General features: G+C 39.9%; 1 protein-coding gene across 1 annotated transcript in view; it reads left to right on the top strand.

Annotated features, from left to right (window-relative positions):
- Positions 1-2168: 2168 nt before the first annotated feature.
- DHX40 (DEAH-box helicase 40) overlaps positions 2169-19676 on the top strand; it is a 43939-nt gene continuing 26431 nt past the window's right edge. The window contains exons 1-7 of the mRNA XM_062216548.1: positions 2169-2354; positions 3184-3351; positions 4363-4508; positions 6054-6173; positions 6298-6525; positions 6736-6802; positions 7708-7839. Of these exons, the coding sequence (XP_062072532.1) occupies positions 2243-2354; positions 3184-3351; positions 4363-4508; positions 6054-6173; positions 6298-6525; positions 6736-6802; positions 7708-7839 (973 nt within the window). The 5' untranslated portion in view covers positions 2169-2242. The remainder of the gene's footprint in view (positions 2355-3183; positions 3352-4362; positions 4509-6053; positions 6174-6297; positions 6526-6735; positions 6803-7707; positions 7840-19676) is intronic.

A 19676-nucleotide genomic window follows, 5' to 3' on the forward strand; every position in this document is an offset into this window, starting at 1 on the left:
ACCCGCTGTGCCACAGCGTTGGTCCCTATTCATTTTTTTTTATTTTTAGTATTTCAAATTCTCTATAGAATCTCAAAAGTTGGGATATGCCCTTAATGGACAAGAGAAACCTGGGATGTTCTCCTATTATCAGATGTTTTCCTGTGGAATCTAGCTTTTCAGGGATGTAGTTATTAGAAAGTTGCATCTAATTGGGTATCATTCATAATCTGATGGGTTAAGCCACTGCTTGGAATGTCCACATCCCATATCAGAGTGTCTGTCTATTGGAGTCCCAGCTACTGCACTTCTGGTCTGTCTCCTTGCAAATGCGCCTGAGAAGCAGCAGATACTGCTGATGTACTTGATTTCTTGCCACCCACATGGAAGACCCAGATGCATTTCCTGCCTCCTGACCAAGCCCTGGCTGTTGAGGCCATTTCGGAAATGAATCAACAGAGAGTAAATCTCTCAGTCTCTCTGGGTCACTCTTTCAAATAAATAAATAATTTTCAAAAATGTGGTAAAATTGCATTTCAGAAATTGTGTTGATCAGTCCCATATAAAAGAAGTTGGTGGGGCAGGTGTTTGGCAAAGTGATTAAGTGCCTGCATCCTATATCAAAATGCCTGACTGGAGTCCCTGCTGCTCTGCTTCTCATCTAGCTTCCTGCTAACAGGTAACCTGGGAGGCAGCAGGTGATTGCTCAAGAATTTGGGTCCTTACCACCCATGTGGAATACCTGGATGGAGTTTCAGGTTCCTGGCCCAGTCCTGGATGTTGGGGGCATTTCGGGAGTGAATCAGCAGATGGAAGCTCTCTCTGTGTCTTTCTTTTTGCCATTCAAATAAAATAAAAATAAGTTTTAAAAATTAAAAAAAAATCTGGGGCCAGCTTTGTGACATAGTGAGTAAAGCTGTTGCATGTCCAATCCAGCTCCCTGCTAATGGCTTGGAAAGCAGCAGAAAATGGCCCATTTCCTTGGGCCCCTGCACCCACGTGGGAGACCTCAAAGAAGCTCCTGGCTCCTGGTTTCAGAATGGCCCAGCTCTAGCTGTTGTGGCCATTTGAAGCGTGAGCCAGAGAATGGAAGATTCTGTGTGCATGTGTGTGTGTGTGTATGTATGTATGTACCCTCTCCATGTAAACTCTGCCTTTCAAATTAATGAATAAATATATATTTTTTAAAAAAAGTCAATATAAGTACATTTTAAATCAGCACAAACTGCTTGGAATCCAACAACCTTACAGTACTTCTTTTGAAGCCTGGTCAGAGAGTAGGAATCTTGATTGGATACTAAAGTGATAGCTCTGATTTGTCTTCGTTAGTAGTAAGTGTTAGCCAATTCTAATAGCAGGAACAGTTGAAAAGTCCCAAAAACAATCTACTTTGCATCAATTTTGTTACAGTTGACCCTGTTTAAAAGCTGGCAGGTTATGTAACAGAGAACCTACCTCCCAGAGTATCTTTTCTTAAAAAGTCACCCCACTCAAACGCTGTATATCTGTTTAACTTTTCATTCAGCTATTGTGGTTTCCAGGGAATATACATCCGTTAAAAGGGAACTTAATTCCTAAGGAGATCAATTATTTATGCATGCCTCCAGCAAACTCAACGAATACTGGCTGCCCACCTAGAACCCGTCAGTGTGTTTAGGCATTGTGTGTAGAGTGGTTTAAAGTTCTGACTCTTGTAGGGCTTTATTGTCTGGCTGGGGTTAGGGCAAAACATCAAATAAATGAAAACTGTAGGGTCCTATAAAGAAGGTGAAAGAGCGTTGGGCTTCTTCACCCACGTGGGAGACCCCAAAGAAGCTCCAGGACATTACAGAAGCAAACGTTGGGTTTGGTAACTCAGTGGATCATTGTGTGTGTCCTGACCAGGTCATTTCTGACTGGGAAAAGTCCAAGTTCCTGAAAGCTGCCCTCTGGGATGGTCCCAGTTGCTGGTGCTGGCAGAGGGGCTTGCCCTGAACCCTGCGGCACAGAAAAAGGACGTAGGCAAAGGGCGCGACTTTGAGGCCCGAAGGCCGAGGCAGAGCGCACGTGGCGGTTGGCGGGAAACTGAAGGGGCGGAGCCGCGGCACGGATCCGGGAGCTTTGCGGCTGCCGAGCGCCACGTCACCGAGCAGTTCTCCCTCCCCTCGCTTCGAGTCGCACGCGCGGAAGTAAACACCTGCACGTCATCAGGGCGCGTCTTCGCCTTTCCCCTCCCATCTCCTCAGCTCGCTGGACGTGCTCACCTCCTCTCCGGGCCAGGTCTATGTCCCGGTTTCCCGCCGTCGCGGGCAGGGCGCCAAGGCGGCAGGAGGAGGGTGAGCGGTCTAGAGACCTCCAGGAAGAGCGGCCCCCGGCTGTTTCCATCGCTGATAGAGGTGCGGTCCGTGGGACGCTAAGGAAGCTAGCGGGAGTTATGGCATGGGGTTCTGGGGGGGATAAAAGTGTTTTTTAACCAGGCAGAGAAGAGAGGGGAGGGAGCCGCGGCATACTCCTGGCTCTCCAAGCCCGAGACGAACTTTGCGTCCGATGAGCACTTTGGCTTAGAGGGGGGCGGTCCCAGACGCAAGTTGGGTGATAACCTTACTTGGAGGCAAAAAAGTGAACCCCAGCACCGAAATGCGTCCTGCTCTTAACCAGGCTCGTAAAGCCTTTGTTCTCTACCCGTTCATCCCACCCCCCCGCCCTTCGTCGGGCCGCCAGCCTGCCTTTGGGTACGGTATGAAGGGAGCCAGTTTCCAGGAGCCAGTTTCCATGGTTACCCACCACTTGGCCTTCTGGGATATCAGTCACTCTGAACAGGGACCTAACTTGAACCATGAATCAGAAGCAAACACAGGTGGCTTCTAATTCAGCTGAGACTTTTCCGCCGTGTTCCAGTTTTTGGTCTGTTTAATAAAATTTGGGTTTTGCGTTTCTGTGTAAATATGCATGCATATACGTTGCCTTGGTCTAGACCTACTGTGTCAAGTACTTTGAGCTATGTATTAACAAATACTAAAGTTGTTAGATCTCACTAAAAAGTTGTTCTGGGCTTATAAACTCTTATGAATTGTACGTAGGCTGTTTAACTATTTAACTGAGAAGTCATGGATTGATAATTTCCAGACCTGAAATTTTGTTGCTCTTTTCTTTTCAGATCTGAGACATTGTCAGAGATATCTTTACGGGCCTTTTAATTGCACAGTTGTTTTTCTGTTGTTACAGAAGAGAAAGGATGTACATCACAGGAGGGAGGAACTACTCCAACTTTTCCTATTCAAAAACAAAGAAAAAAGCTTATTCAAGCTGTGAGGGACAATTCATTCCTAATTGTTACTGGAAATACAGGAAGTGGTAAAACAACTCAGCTCCCCAAATATCTGTATGAAGCAGGTAATTTTATTCTGGGATAGTGTTGGGAATATTTAGAAAATATGCTCTTCTTTAAGGCCAGTAGGTTGTCTGTTCTGCATAAATACTCACTATTTGTTTTACTGTTAGTTGGCACACCCTCCCTAAGTCTTCCTTGCTTCTTTTTTGTCTTATTTTGGATTTACAAATGACTTAGGATGGCATTTTTCCAGTTTTAATTAACATAATTAATCCAAACAGGTAGACGTTAATTTTTTCTGTAGAATGAGGCTGTCTTACAGTAGACTGTTAACCATTTGAGAAACTTTTGAGGGAAAAGGACATGCTGATGTCTGTTACTCACATTAGTATTTCCTGGTCCTTTTTCTGCAGCATTATCAGGTGTATATTTATCCCATGATTCTTCTACCTCTGAGTAACCTAACAAATTACCCTCAAAGTGTCTTTCACTTCTTTACTCTTGGTAAAGAGTGAAAAATCATATTAGGTATGAGTCACATAAAAAGTAAAAATTTCTTAGGTTAATATAGTGCATCAAATCTAAAATCCCATCTGTTAAAAAATACATTATTCTCTATTTTATTAAGCAGGTAAAAGTGTCAACAATTGTAAGATGCATTTTTGTTTCCAAAGATACTAAAATGACATAAAAATGCCTTTAGAACCTATGAAAAGTGGTATAATGCTGTTGCAGTCTTACTTCTGTGGCAAAGATAAATGTATTTTAGGAAGTGTGTGGATTTATAGATTCCTAAGTATTAAAATTTTTGGTTTCCTCTTTAGACAGAAATGGAAAAAAACACACCTTACACTTAAGAGATACACATTTGGGATGGAATGGTTATTAATATGTGCTATTTTAATTAATATTTAAATTTCCATGGTGTTAATTTAATGAATTATGCTGTTAATTTGCAAGGTTTTCATTTGGAAGCATTTAGGCATTTATATTGATTGATCAGAAACAGTTTGGCTCTATTAGGAAGAAACAGCTGTTATCATTGTTGAGTTTTTTACCTCTGCTTTTGATAGGCTTTTCACAGCATGGTATGATTGGTGTGACTCAGCCACGAAAAGTGGCTGCCATATCAGTTGCTCAGAGGGTTGCTGAAGAAATGAAATGCGCTTTGGGATCAAAAGTAGGATACCAAGTTCGTTTTGATGATTGCAGCTCTAAGGTATAAAAGTTTTGTTGGCATTTGTTTAAGTTCTGTAAATTTACAGAAAGGGGGTGAAAATTCTGAAAGATATCAACTTCAAAATTTCATGTATAATTTAAAGACCCAAAGCCTCAGAATTATTTTTTTTTGCTCATTGTTAATACTTTTGCTCTGAAATGTCTGATATTTATCCCATTTTCTCCTCAGTTTAAAAGTTACATTCATATTTAATTTTTTAATACATTTGATATGTTGTGTAACTGTCACCACTATCTTTTTATCATCTCACACAGAAATTCTGGATCTGTTGAACAATAAATTCAAAGTCCCCATCTCTCCTTCCACCTGTCCCTGTTAATCTCTAGTCTACTTTCTCTTTCTACATATTTGCCGTACCTAGGCACCTTCTATAAGTGGAATACATTGTTTTGTACTTTTTTCACTTAGCATGTTTTTCAAAGTTGATCCATGTTCTGTGTTTGTATTCTTGAAAACTGACAATTTAATTGGCAGTTAGCAAATATTTACTGTATATATTTTCTATATAACATTAAGTTAAAAAATGTTAATAGTTAGGATTTACATTGCCTTAGAATTTCTTAGTCTTGTACCAGATACAAAACAATCTCATATTTACTTATTATGTTTAATGGGAATGGCTATCAGATTAACTTTCCTCCAGATCCTGGTTTTGCCTTCTTAATGGTCACTGCTGGGGATTTTTCTTCCTTTTGTCTAACCTTGTTTTATGGCTTTCATTACTGTTCCATCCTTATTTTCACCTTGTTTCAATGCTAATCTACTGACATTATCTTGTTTTATAAAAGAATGGTCAGGGAGGAGGAAAGAGTGAGTGGGAAGTATGCACTTACCATTTTCTCTGTCTTTTCATCTGAATCGTTTAAAACATTGACTGAGGCAGGGAGATGAATTCCATTTCATTGTTGTTTGCCTCACCTTGCGCATCTGAAGCCATTGCATTGTCTTGTCACTTTCCACTGACTTTATCTCCTTATCAGTGACTTTTGTTGCTCTATCCTGAAACACTCGTCTTAGTTCCTCATCCTTGTCTCTTTGTAGATCACACATTTCATAATTTACCATCTTTATTAGAATATTTTATATATTCTTTTATTTAGATTTGTTCAATCACTTAATGTCTGTACACTTGGGGGAAAAAGTGTGGTTGAGGGGCCCTGTGTTCTGGTGCAGTGGATGTGGGCATCTCAAATTGTAGTACCCATTTGAATCTCAGCTACTCCACTTCAGATTTAGCTCCCTGCTAATGTGTCTGGGAAAACAGCAAGTGATGACCCAACTATTTGGATCCCTGCCACCCATGTGGGAGAGGTGACGTTCCTGGCTCCTGGCTTTGACCTGGCATGGCCCTGGCTCTTGCAGGCATTTGGAATGAACTAGTGGATGGAAGATATCTCTCTGTGATTCTAACTTTTAAATGAATTAATGAATAAATAAAAAATGTATCTTTGAAAAATATATAGCTGAGGAAGTAGTTGTGAATTTCTGTGATGCCCTAAATTGATATACTCTGCTGTTTGGTAGGAAACAGCAATCAAATATATGACTGATGGATGTTTACTGAAACATATTCTGGGAGATCCAAATCTTACCAAATTCAGTGTCATTATTTTGGATGAAGCCCATGAGAGAACTCTTACTACAGTGAGTATTTTAATGTATTTTTTTTAATCAGCAAACAGTTAGCTTTTTGATAAAGCTTATAGTGTTATATTTTAAATAGGTTGGCTCCTAGATGCACTCGTGACTTATTAGACTTTTCTTTCAGGATATCTTATTTGGTTTATTGAAGAAGCTGTTTCAAGAGAAGTCTCCTAACAGGAAGGAGCATTTAAAGGTGGTGATAATGTCAGCAACTATGGAATTAGCCAAGCTCTCTGCGTTTTTTGGAAACTGTCCAATATTTGACATACCTGGAAGACTTTATCCAGTCAGAGAGAAATTCTGCAATTTGATCGGCCCACGAGACAGAGAAAATACTGCATATATTCAAGCGGTATTGGCTTTGTTTTTCTTTTTAAATACCTGATTCTAATTAGTTAGGCAGTTTGGTAATTCATTCGTTTTGTGCTATTTTAATCACAGCCCTCATAGGTTCTAGGGCTTTTGGGAACCAAATTTAATTTTTCTGTGGACTGAAAGGAGGTGATGGTAGGGGAATGACTGTCTTTCCACTAGAACATTAAGCTTGTGTTTCTTGTTTTAGATTGTAAAAGTGACCATGGATATCCATTTGAATGAAATGGCTGGAGACATCTTGGTTTTTCTGACTGGTGAGCATTTTGTGTCAGGTTCAATAGTGTTTCTTACTTGTAAGAGGTAAATGTGGTGCCAGGATGGAGTGCTACCTCTGTTAGTGTATCTGTGCTCTTCTATAGCTTTTGAAAGTTATTTGAATAGTTTTAGATAAAATATGTGTACAATGTGAGGGTCATTTGGTAAGTACATGACCTTTTAGTAGAAAGAAATTAAGTAGTAAAGTATTATTTTTATTGGTCCACTGAATATAGATCTATTACCTGACTAAATAGTCCTGAGTCTGAATGATTAATTCTGTTCTTTTAGAAGACATCCTCCAGCTATTTTCTTTGAGTGGTAGGATGGTGCTTTGTGATAGCAGTACCTAAGTTGTGGAATCCATGTATTAGAGACAAGCTGAAGGCATTTTTTTTTTTTTTTGGAGGTTAAAAATAAATAGGACACTTAAATTCCAGACTATTGTAGCTTTTAAAGTAGCAGTATCCTACTAATGTTAATGAGTCATTTCATTTCTGCTCAGCTACTCTGCCTCCTGCTATTGTCTGAAGTAAGACATCATAACAGTCTCTTTGCCTTTTGTAGGTTACTGAAGTAATTTGAAATATATCTAAATTCCATTCTTGGGTTAGTTTTCCTATGTTAACAATTTTATGAGTCATCTTCACATTCTGGGTTAGCAACATAAAAAGCTGAAAGATGATAAAGAATTTTTATTCCTTGGGAAATTTAAATTCCTCGGTGTTTCATCTATTTTAAATTTTATTGTTGAGATTTGTTATATCTCATTTGATCTCTTTTAGATTAAATGAGAAATATAATTATTTGGCAAAGCTAAGTTTAATCTACATATTTTTTAAAAATCTTTTAGTCAGTGTTGCTCTTAAATTGCTGAAGTTATTTTTTTCCCCTCCCATTTCAGGCCAGTTTGAAATCGAAAAAAGTTGTGAGTTACTTTTTCAGATGGCAGAGTCTGTTGATTACGATTATGATGTTCAAGATACCACCCTAGATGGCTTGTTAATATTGCCGTGTTATGGATCTATGACAACAGGTAATTCCTCACTAGCCCAGAAAATTCGATGATTTTGGAAAAAAACTCTTGTTGAATAACCACATATATACAGACAAGCTCATGGGTCTTAAGTATTTAGGTCAAATTTTCATTAACTGACCTTTCCTTTGTAATTAATACCCCAATCATGAAACAGAACATTAAGAAAACAACATGTCTTAAGAAAAATGATTTTTGGTTAAAATCTTCTCACATTTACTTTTTTTTTTTTAATTTTATTTTAGACAGGCAGAGTGGACAGTAAGAGAGAGAGACATAGAGAAAGGTCTTCCTTTTGCCGTTGGTTCAACCTCTAATGGCCGGCGCACCGCGCTGATCCGATGGCAGGAGCCAGGTGCTTCTCCTGGTCTCCCATGGGGTGCAGGGCCCAAGCACTTGGGCCATCCTCCACTGCACTCCCGGGCCTCAGCAGAGAGCTGGCCTGGAAGAGGAGCAACCGGGACAGAATTCGGCGCCCCGACCGGGACTAGAACCCGGTGTGCCGGCGCCACTAGGCGGAGGATTAGCCTGTTGAGCCACATCGCCGGCTCACATTTACTTTTTTAAGAGCCTTGGATATTCATCCCTCTGTGTTGTTAAGAGTGGACTGTGTCCTTTCCCTGCAGAACAAATATATTGGCGGGAATTCTTTGAAATTAAAGGTGTAATTTCTTGATATTAGTACTGTAAATCAAGCCTTAACTTGCCACTGCCACAGAATTTCTAGAAATTTGATCTGAGAGATATATATCTAAGACCAAACACAATAGATTGCTTTCTTTTTAAGTAGTCATACATTAGTCTGCTTTTCAAGAATGATCTTGTTTTATGAATTCAAAGAGCAAATCCAAACTCTTTGAATATTTGTCAATGTATTGTTGAATGAAGTGTAGAATTTCTTTCATAAAACTGTTTCGTTCTGGCAGTTAACTTGTAAAACTAAAAGGAAATTAACCTTGGCCCCCTATTTAAGTTTGATTTGTATTGACACGTATATTGTAGTTTTTGTTGATTAGGTAATTTTTAATGTTTTATTAACAATTAAGTTTTAGAATGTATGTGTCAGTAAAGAACCATAGAAATCTTTTGTAGTATTATGTAAGCCTTTGCTAATAATATTGAAGCTCAGATCTTTTTTTTAGATTTTTACATGTTCAAGGGAATTCTTAGGGTCAGTTTTGGACTATTTCAGGTGATCTTTGTTTGCTAGAGATTTGTTTAACTGACTTTTATTATTATTTGTAACTGATAAATTCAAAACCCAAATGGTTACCTTGTTATTAACCATTAATTAAATATATGCTTATTTCTCTATGAAGTAATAATTTCATTCTGCCACATTGAAAATAATTTTCTGTATGTTTTTGCTTCTTGATTAGCCCCCTGAAAACTTTAAATACTAGTAAAATTTGCTGGTGGTCTCTTTTCAAATATATGTCTTTTTTCCATTTGTTTGTATCTTAATTTTATGATAGAAATAATAGCATCTTTCATGAAATCTTATCTGCTTAGTTAATACATAATTATCTGGTTCTTCTGACTGCTCACTCTCTCTGTTGCCAGCCTCCTCTCCTTTCTACCTTTGTGCCTCCGTAATTGTGACTATTAAGGTTTCTTCTTTAGCTTGCAGTTTTCTTAATGTTTTCTGTTTTGGAGAGGTTGACCCAGAACTCACCTTGGCAATTCCATGGTAACTCCTGAGCTGTCTCTAGTTCAGTCTCACTCCTCAACTCTAGAGCTCCTGGGTTTACTCCCTGTGCTCTCTGCTCTGTGCGTGCTATTACTAAGATTCAATCTAAGCAAGTGGCAATTCCTACAGGTTTTCTTTGACCTTTGTTTTGTCCTAATCATCTATTCATCTTTTTCTTTTTTTACTGACTGCTAGAGTTGGGATCCTCAATTCACTTTCCTGAGTTGTTCATATATCATTTGTTTTCCTTGATTTAATTTACCACTCTCTTGTAGTGGTAAATACAGACTTCCAAAAGCACGGCTCTGATGTGTCAGTCCTCTGTTGGGTATCTTCAGCTATTCCCAACTGAATTAAAATACCAGTGTTGTAACCTGGCATTCATTATCCTTCCAGAATGAGTTCAACCTGCACTCAGCCTTATTTCCCAATTTTCTGGGTTGGTATATACGTATAAATGGTAAAGGTGATTGACTAGGTGTGAATAGACCCATTGTGAATGGGGTTTGTTTATTTTAGTTTCCCTTCTGATTCTGAGGTCACTATCAAGAGTGAGCTATGAGCATAATCACATTGTCGTAATTTTAATAGTATACAGAGGATTGAGGCGGAGCTGATGAGATAGTAATGGATGAGGTGGAGTTGTATGAAGTGGGGAAGAGAAGGGCAGGTGCTTGGGATCTTAGACTTTCATTTTTAGCTTTATTAATACCACAGAACACTTCTTTTCTTGATTGTTGATATTTTGGGTATGGGGAGAGATACTTTTATAACATCATTTCCTTTATTTTATTTTATTCTTAAGGGACAGAAAACTTGCCCTTGGGAGTAAGAAGAGGGAAGAGAGATTTCCTGCCTTTTACCTATAATAAAGGGGCTTCAAAAATGCCCCAAGGCTAGGCTGAATGACTAGGTAAAACTGATGAGGTGAATATTTTATATGTGCTGTTATTTCTGAGCTTGGCACGAGAGTGACTGCCTATTTGAATGGAACATCTTAAGATACCTCTTTAGGGGCTGGCACTGTGGTGTAAAAGGTTAAGCCTCTGCCTGCAGTGCCGGCATCCAATATGGGTGCCAGTTCGAGACCTGGCTGCTTCACTTCCACTCCCTTTCCCTGCTAATGTGCCTAGGAAAGCAGTGGAAGATGGCCTAAGTGCTTGGGCCCCTGCACCCACGTGGGAGACCCAGAATAGGCTCCTTCCTGGCTTTGGCCTGGCCCAACCCTGGCCTTTGCGGCCATTTGGGGAGTGACACAGTAGGTGGAAGATCTTTTTCTTGCTGTATCTCCAACTCTCTAACTCTACCTTTCAAATAAATGAAATTTATTCTTTTTTTAAAGTTACTTCTCTAAAAAATATAAAAAATTCTTATCAGATGTGGAGAGGTGCAGTTGAATCTCTCTGCCAAGGTCCTTGCACTGTGGGCTGGACTACCCCTAACCCCTCCTCCTTTTGTGGTGTTCTCTCAGGCTCCTCCCTCTTTTTTTTTTTTTTTTTTTTTTTTGTGACTGCTATATCCTTACTTGAATTTCTTCTTTCCTTTTTATTCTCCCTTCTCACTGGCTGAAATTGTGCTGTTTCATGTCTAGTGTATTTTGTTGCTGGTGTAGCAAGCTCCATACAAACCTTTCCTGATTTTACTCCTCACTACTAGTTTTGATCTCTTTCTCATTTGAGCCTCTTTGTGCTTTACTGTATCTCTGGCACTTAACACCTTCTACTTTGTATGGTGATAATCTTATCCCTTGTATGAGATTGTGAACTTCTTGAGTGCAAGCACACTCTATGAGTAAATGTTTGTTAAACTGAATTCTACTTTTTTACTGTTTACTAATATTATTTTAGTATCTTGAATCAAATATTATATGTATCTTCAACAGTTGGGAGATCTGTCTACCTATGCCTTTCAAATAAATAAAAAATAAATTTTATATCTAAAACCTTTGTTTCTTTCACACTTTACACTGCTAAATTCCCTGTCATTTCTACCTTGTCATGCATCTAGGAAAAGCTGAACCTTAGAAAGATTTATGAACTAAAATATACCAGTTATTTTATGAATGGGACATACTTGTATTGTTTCTAATTTAAGACTTCTTAGCCTTTGTTAAGAGTAGAGAACTCAGATTTCTCTTAAAAGGGGATAAAAACCACAGGGTTTTTTTTCCCCCAAGAAAAATGCACATATACTCACATATGTTTTTGCATAATCAAACTATTATGGAAATAGTCTGAGATCACATTGCTCCTGAGATCACATTGTGAAACTGCCTTTGAAAACCGGTTGTTTAGTAGGTGGAGATAGAACAGTGCCTGTATTTACAGAATACATGAAGGAAAGGAAAGGAGCTCTACCTTGGGTTAGTGTACAACGTTTTAAGAGGAAGAACTGCTCATTTAGATAATTATATAAATTCAAATATAGTTTTTTTTCTCTCTTTTGTCTGCAAAACAAAAACATTACCTCAGGATGGGAAGCACAATTTGGCTTGGTCTAGGGTAGTTAGATGTGAATATTGAAGAAGTGGAGGATTAAAGTTAGTGAGCTTTGTATAAAAGCTTTGTGGAATATCCCTTAATAAGAAAACTTTTCTTTTGTCTTAAAAGGAAATATATATAGTGATGTATGTTTTTATTATTTAGCTTTTTTTAAAGCGAAAAGCAGGATTATATTTTATATGCTATTTTATATTTTTCTTTTTTACCTTTGCAGAAATTTTAAAAGTGTAGAAAAGTACACAGTCCACTTCCTACTGTTCAGAATTAACACACTATTAGTGTCTCAGCATATTTGTTGCAATTTTAAGAAAAATTACATAATTGAGGGAAAGTGATACTGTACAGAATTATGAAGTTAAAGTAAAGAACTCATCTCGGATCTTCATTCAGTAGCAACTTTTCTTTAACATCAGGAAAAATCTTATTCAGACCTCTGTGTGTGTATGTATTTATACACAGATATAGATAGGTTGATAGAAATACATTTTTGAAGTGAGATTATTCTGTAAGTTGCTTTTTTTAAAAAAGTGTTTGCTCTTATTTGCATTTACTTGAAGGAATAAACCTCAGGTAAATCTTTCTTTACCAAATGAGATAGTATTTAATGAAAATTGCTTTGAGGATTAAAAGATGAAAAATATTAAGTTTAAGTCAATATCTTATTTATAGAACATATTTGATTAGATTTTGTCTGTTGGTTCCCTGATTTGAAAGATGAAGACAGTAAGCAGTACTTTTACTCTTCTATATCCTCTCTTTCTAATTTTTTGTTATTTTCAGTGTTTACCAAAAGTCCTTTTACCATGGTTTCTCTGTTCCTAAATTAGTTTGAAAATTTTTAGATGGAGTAGATTTTAACTTTTTTTGAAAAATAAAAGGGCTCCTGAATGCTGTGCTTTATTTATTTATTTTTGGGTTCTTTTGTGTCTGAGAATGTCTGGCTTTTGCCTTTATACTTACACTACATCTCGGCTGGGTTTTATGTTCTTGGGTCACACTTTCTTTTCCTTAGAACTTGGTAGACGTTGCCCAGTTGTCTTCTGGCATTGAATGTTGCTGCGGAGAAGTCTGAGGCCAGCCGATTTTTTTTACCCTTGTAAGTGATTTGCTTTTTCTGTCTGATTACCTGAAAATTTCTATTTTTATTTTCAAAGTTCAGTAGTTATAATCAGGATTTTTGGGGGGATGTTAAGTGTTTTCTGTTAAAATTCCCTGAAATTTGATGTTTGTTTTTTAAATTTTAAAAATTATCTTTTTATTTGTTTTACAAGCTGAGAGAGTGAGAGAGAGAAAGAGTGAGCTCCCATTTGCTGGTTCACTCTCCAGATGCTTGCAGTGGCTGGGGCTGGGCTGGAACTGGGAGCTGGGAATGTAACCTAGGTCTCCCCTGTGGGTGGCAGAAAGCATTTGAGCTGAAGAGTTCTTTTTTAAAATGAACTTTATTGAGATAAAATCTACATACCATAAATAAAATATGCCTATTTTAAATGTATAATTCAATAAGTTTTGATAATATACTTGTGTAACCATCAGAACCGCAAACATGATGAAGAACATTTCTGATGTGCTCTTTTGATCTATGCATTCAGTTCTTCAGTTCAGGGAACCTTTTCTTTTTTAAAAAAGTTTATTTATTTGAAAGAGTTAGAGAGAGACAAAGAGAGGACTTCATCCACTGGTTCACTTCCCAAATGGCCATAATAGCCAAAGTTGGGCTAGGCCAAAGCCAGGATCCAGGAGCTTCTTCTGGGTCACTCACATGAGTGCTGGAGCCCAAGAAGTTTCATCTTTTGCTGCTTTCCCAGGTGCATTAGCAGGGAACTGGAGCAGCCGTGACTCGAACTGCCACCTGTATGGGCTGCTGGCACAGCAGGCAGCAGCTTAACCTGCTAAGCCACAGCGCTGGCCTTGGGAAAACTCCTAAGTGGCATCTTTGAATGTAATGTGTGTCCCATTGTTTTTTTGTCCTTCTGTTTCAGGGATCCCAGATATTCTTAGGTTGGGTTGTCTCTGCCTTCCATAACTTTTAGTTTCCCCTCTAATATCTTTGTCTTTTCTAGCTACATTTACTTTTTTTTTTTTTTTTTAAATTTTTGACAGGCAGAATGGACAGTAGAGGGAGACAGAGAGAAAGGTCTTCCTTTTTGCCATTTGTTCACCCTCCAATGGCCGCTGCGGTATGCGCACCGTGCTGTTCCGATGGCAGGAGCCAGGTGCTTCTCCTGGTCTCCCATGGGGTGCAGGGCCCAAGGACTTGGGCCATCCTCCACTGCACTCCCGGGCCTCGGCAGAGAGCTGGCCTGGAAGAGGGGCAACCGGGACAGGATCGGTGCCCCGACCGGGACTAGAACCCAGTGTGCCGGCACCACAAGGCGGAGGATTAGCCTACTGAGCCACGGCGCCGGCCAGCTACATTTACTTATTACCTCAAGCATTTCTCTATGTCAGGAGTTTGATTTTTAGCCCTATTAGTGAGAGTTTTCAAGGTACTTTTGGTTCACATAGATGACTTCTAGGAATAGGGCAGAGTTTGAGCTGAGCAGTATTATACTTTTTTATTCTGCTCCAAAATCATCTTTTTTTTCTTTTTGATGGGCAATTTTTTGAAGTTTATTACTTAAAATTATGTTCCTTGTACACACACACACACACATTTATACTTTGAGTACTTTGAGCTCTTTTTTGGAGGGAATTTGGACCTTTTTTTTTTTTTTTTGGATAGGCAAAGTGGACAGTGAGAGAGAGAGAGACAGAGAGAAAGGTCTTCCTTTTTCTGTTGGCTCACCCCCCAATGGCCACTGTGGCCGGTGCGCTGCGGCTGGTGCACCGCGCTGATCCAAAGCCAGGAGCCAGGTGCTTCTCCTGGTCTCCCATGCAGGTGCAGGGCCCAAGGACTTGGGCCATCCTCCACTGCACTCCTGGGCCATAGCAGAGAGCTGGATTGGAAGAGGAGCAACTGGGACAGAATCCGGTGCCCCGACCGGGACTAGAACCCGGTATGCCGGCGCTGCTAGGCAGAGGATTAGCCTATTGAGCCTCGGTGCCGGCCTGTGTCTTTCTTAGAAGCAGTACTCCGCTAGGAATATTTAATGGTCTTTCTTCTGTATCTTTATTTCTTGGTAGACTTTGGAACATCTTTTTTGCGTCTGCCAATTCTTCCTCCCTCCTTTATAATTTCTAAAAGTAGTGTTTATTTGAGAGGCAGACACACGTACACTCACAACTCCCATAACTCCCATTTCCTTGTTTACTTTCCAGATGCCTGCAATGTCTTGGGCTGGGCTGAGGCTGAAGCCAGCAGCCATGGACATGGTTTAGGTCTCCCACATGGGTTGCAGGATCCCAGTTATTTGAGCCATTGCCTCACAGTGTTTGTATTATTAGTAAGCTTTTATCAGGAGCTGAAACTGGGAATCAAACCCAGGCACTCTAATTTGGTACAAGGATGTCTTAACTTTATTTTAACTGCTAGGCTAATTGCCTGACTCTTTCCCCCCTCTTTTTAAAATAAAATCCTAGTGCATTACAAGTACTGGAATATGTGGTCTAGGGTGAGTCAGAATATTTCAGAAGTAGGAAAATCAGGGCATGGAGGTAATTAGGAGAATTTCTGTATCTTAATGAATTGTTTATTTTCCCTTTCCCTTCCTGGAGAAAGAGAACTTGCTTAGGAATATAAGTATTTAATTTTTTTCTTTTTTTAAAGATTTGTTTATTTATTTGAAAGTCAGAGTTACACAGAGAGAAGAGGAGAGGCAGAGGCAGAGAGAGAGAGAGAGAGGTCTTCCATCTGCTAGTTCATTCCCCAGTTGGCCACAATAGCCGGAGCTGTGCAGTCCAAAGCCAGGAGCCAGGAGCTTCTTCTGAGTCTCCCACATGGGTGCAGGAGCCCAAGGGCTTGGGCCATCTTCTACTGCTTTCCCAGGCCATAGCAGAGAGCTGGATTGGAAGTGGAGCAGCCTGGTCTCAAACCAGTGCCCATATGGGATGCCAGCACTGCAGGCAGCAGCCTAACTCACTACGCCATAATGCCAGTCCCTAGTTAACTTTTTTGTAACACTTTATAAACAAACATAAAACCGGCATGTGTTTGCAACTGTAGAATATTGTAAAGTGTATGGGTGAAGGGTAAAATGTGAAAGAAATCTAATTCTTGTTAGAAAAGCAGTTTCAGAACTTTTTAGTTAATTGTGGTAAATAAAATGATAAGTAAATCTGAAATCTTGCTTGAAGGCCAAAGAAATTAGGAACTTTTAGAAATGATTGAAAAGCAGACTTGAGAGTGGATAAGTATGTTTGGAAAGGACATTTCTTTTTCTTTCTTTTTTTTTTTTTATTTTTTTATTTTTTTGACAGGCAGAGTGGACAGTGAGAGAGAGACAGAGAGAAAGGTCTTCCTTTTGCCGTTGGTTCACCCTCCAATGGCCGCCACGGTAGGCGCGCTGCGGCCGGTGCACCGCGCTGATCTGATGGCCGGAGCCAGGTGCTTTATCCTGGTCTCCCATGGGGTGCAGGGCCCAAGGACTTGGGCCATCCTCCACTGCACTCCCTGGCCACAGCAGAGAGCTGGCCTGGAAGAGGGGCAACTGGGACAGGATCGGTGCCCTGACCGGGACTAGAACCCGGTGTGCCGGCGCCGCAAGGCGGAGGATTAGCCTAGTGAGCCGCGGCGCTGGCCTTTTTCTTTTTTAAAAATTTATTTATTTGAAAGGCAGAGTTACAGAGAGGCAGAAAGAGCGGTCTTCTATCTACTGGTTCACTCCCCAAATGGCTGCAACAGCCAGGAGATTCGCCCATCTGAAGCCCGGAGCCTGGAGCTTCTTCTGGGTCTCCCACATGGGTGCAGGGGCCCAAGGACTTGACCATCTTCTACTGCTTTCCCAGGCCATAGCAGAGAGCTGGATCAGAAGTGGAGTAGGCCGGTGCCTTGGCTCAATAGGCTAGTCCTCCGCCTGCGGCTCCGGAACCCTGGGTTCTAGTCCCGGTCGGGGCGCCGGATTCTGTCCCGGTTGCTCCTCTTCCAGGCCAGCTCTCTGCTATGGCCCAGGAAGGCAGTGGAGGATGGCCCAAGTCCTTGGGCCCTGCACTCGCATGGGAGACCAGGAGAAGCACCTGGCTTCTGGCTTTGGATCAGCGTGGTGCGCCGGCCACAGCGGCCATTGATGAGTGAACCAACGGAAAAGGAAGACCTTTCTCTCTGTCTTTCTCTCTCACTGTCCACTCCTCCTGTCAAAAAAGAAGAAGAAGAAGAAGAAGTGAAGCAGCTGGGACTCGAATGGGCACCCATGTGGGATGCCGGCGCTGCAGATGGGGCCTTTAACCCACTGCGCCACTGTGCTGTCCTTGGAAAGGACATTTCTAATTTATGTAGTTTTTGGGTAAAGTGAAATTTCTAAAAAGGAAGCATTTTAATTTGTTGTTTACATAAAGATTTTTAAAATGTTTATTTTCATGTAATTGAAAGGCTGAGTGTCAGAGAGGGACACACAGAGAGAAAGAGACTTTTCATCCACTGTTTCACTCCCCAAATATCTGTAACAGCCAGGGCTAGGACACACCAAAGCCACCAGCCCATAACTCCATCCAGAACTCGCATGTGAGTGGCAAGGGCCGGAGTACTTGAGCCATCATCTTTGCTTCCCAAGTGCATTAGCAGAGATTGGATAGGAAGCTGAGTAGCCAGGATTTAAACTGGCATTCCTATATGAGATATGGGTGTCCTAAGCTTAACCTGCTGCTCCACAACACCCTCCAATAAGTCAACTTTCTATAACTTTTTTACTTGAGCAATTAATTTTGGAATGAAGTGGAGAAATAGCAGTGTTACTTAAGTTTGTCTTAAATTTGCCTATGTATATATAAATCTTGGACCAGTCACTTAAGTCCTCTCTGGGCTTTAGTTTTCTCATTTGCATAGATAGATGGTTGGCCTAGTTCCATGATCTTAAAACCATCCTCATCTGTACCACTCCTTTCTCCCTCGTGATAGTTCACCCTTGGTCTGTTTATTATGAAAAATAGATGGATCTGTTACCTCATTTTTTTTAAAGGTTTTTATGGTTGCTGAAAAAAAAGACAATTTGAAGTTGCTCATGTTGAAAAAGTGAATTTTCTAAATGAGTATTTGTGTATCTTCTGGGAACCAAATGGCAGCCATGCATTTTAAAATATTTCTTTATGAAGTATATGTGTAGGCTATACTAATATATAGTATATTTAACAGTAAACTCATAGGTGAGGAATTTTAAAATGATGCTATGAAAAATATAAAAACAACTGCTAAGAATTTCTTTTCAGATCCTGATAGATTGGCTTTTGTATCCCTGGAATGATTACTCCCAATTTTGGGGTATCATTGACACTCAGTTCATTGCTTTGAAATTCCTTGATTTTTTTCTTTAGTCCACCTCAGCCCATTCAAATGCTTACATCCTAGAATTTATCATTACTATCATTTTTGAAATCTCAATTTTAAACATGTCTTCTGATTATGATTATTTCTAGTTTCTGCCAACTCACATTATATATATATATTTTTTTAAGATTTATTTATTTATTTGTGAAAAGTGGAGCTACAGAAGCAAACGTAGAGACAGAGAGAGGTCTTCCATCTGCTAGTTCACTCCCCAAATGGCCGGAATAGCCGGAATGGCCGGAGCTGTGCCAATCTGAAGCCAGGAGCCAGGAGCTTTTTCCAGATCCCTCAAGAGGGTACAGGGGCCCAAACACTTAAGCCATCTTCTGCTGCCTCCCAGGCCATACCAGAGAGCTGGATCAGAAGTGGAGCACCCAGGACTTTACCCACTATGCACAGTGCTAGCCCCACCATGTTGTTTCTAATGCAACAATATTCAAAATACATTGAGACTTGTCCTTTACTTTCACTTCCCTTCTTTCTCCTAATCTATAATCATTTCCTTATAAATATATTCTTAGCTCTTGTCTTGTTTTCTGCTTAATTTGGTCATTGAGCATGTCTGTCTAAACCCATCTTTTTGTTATTTCACAGGCTTGCCTTTTAAGGCCTGGGAAGTACCAGAAACCTAGAAATATTTGTCAGCTCTCATGGTTGATTCATTCTTTTCTATGTTTAGGTTAGCTTTCTCTTTTCTATGTACATTAGTATAGTTCACAAATGAATTTTTTTCTTTGCAAGAGACTGGCCTAATCAGATTGAACTGTCTCTTGAACCTTACTCCAAATTCACTAGAGAATCAGTTTGGCCCAGCTTGGGGAGAGGGGATGTTTATTCGTGGTGTCATTAACTGGCCAGAGGAGCAAAGGTACTATACAGTAAGCATTGCTTCTAAGGCCCACCCTTCATAATGTGTGGATAGTGGAAATAGATGTAATGCTGCTTCTTCCAAGAGAAAGTTGTGAGTTAGGTAGACATTCCTCAAAAGTAGAAACTACTTAGCTAAGTAGTCTGTAGGGCAGAGAGAGTCCTGTATCTGGAGTCCATGGATGGGTTTCAGGAAGTCTGAATACCCTAAAACTGTTTGAAATTTGTATATGTGTGTATATATGTGCCTTTTAATAGAGGAGTCCATAGTTTTACTGAAACTTATAGGGAGCTATGACTTAGATAAAGGACTTTGTTGAAGTAATAATCAGTGATTCCATAGGTTTAGAAGTTGTAACAGTAG

This window comes from Lepus europaeus, chromosome 18 (assembly GCF_033115175.1).
Source record: "Lepus europaeus isolate LE1 chromosome 18, mLepTim1.pri, whole genome shotgun sequence".
NCBI classification, from domain to species: Eukaryota; Metazoa; Chordata; class Mammalia; order Lagomorpha; family Leporidae; genus Lepus; species Lepus europaeus.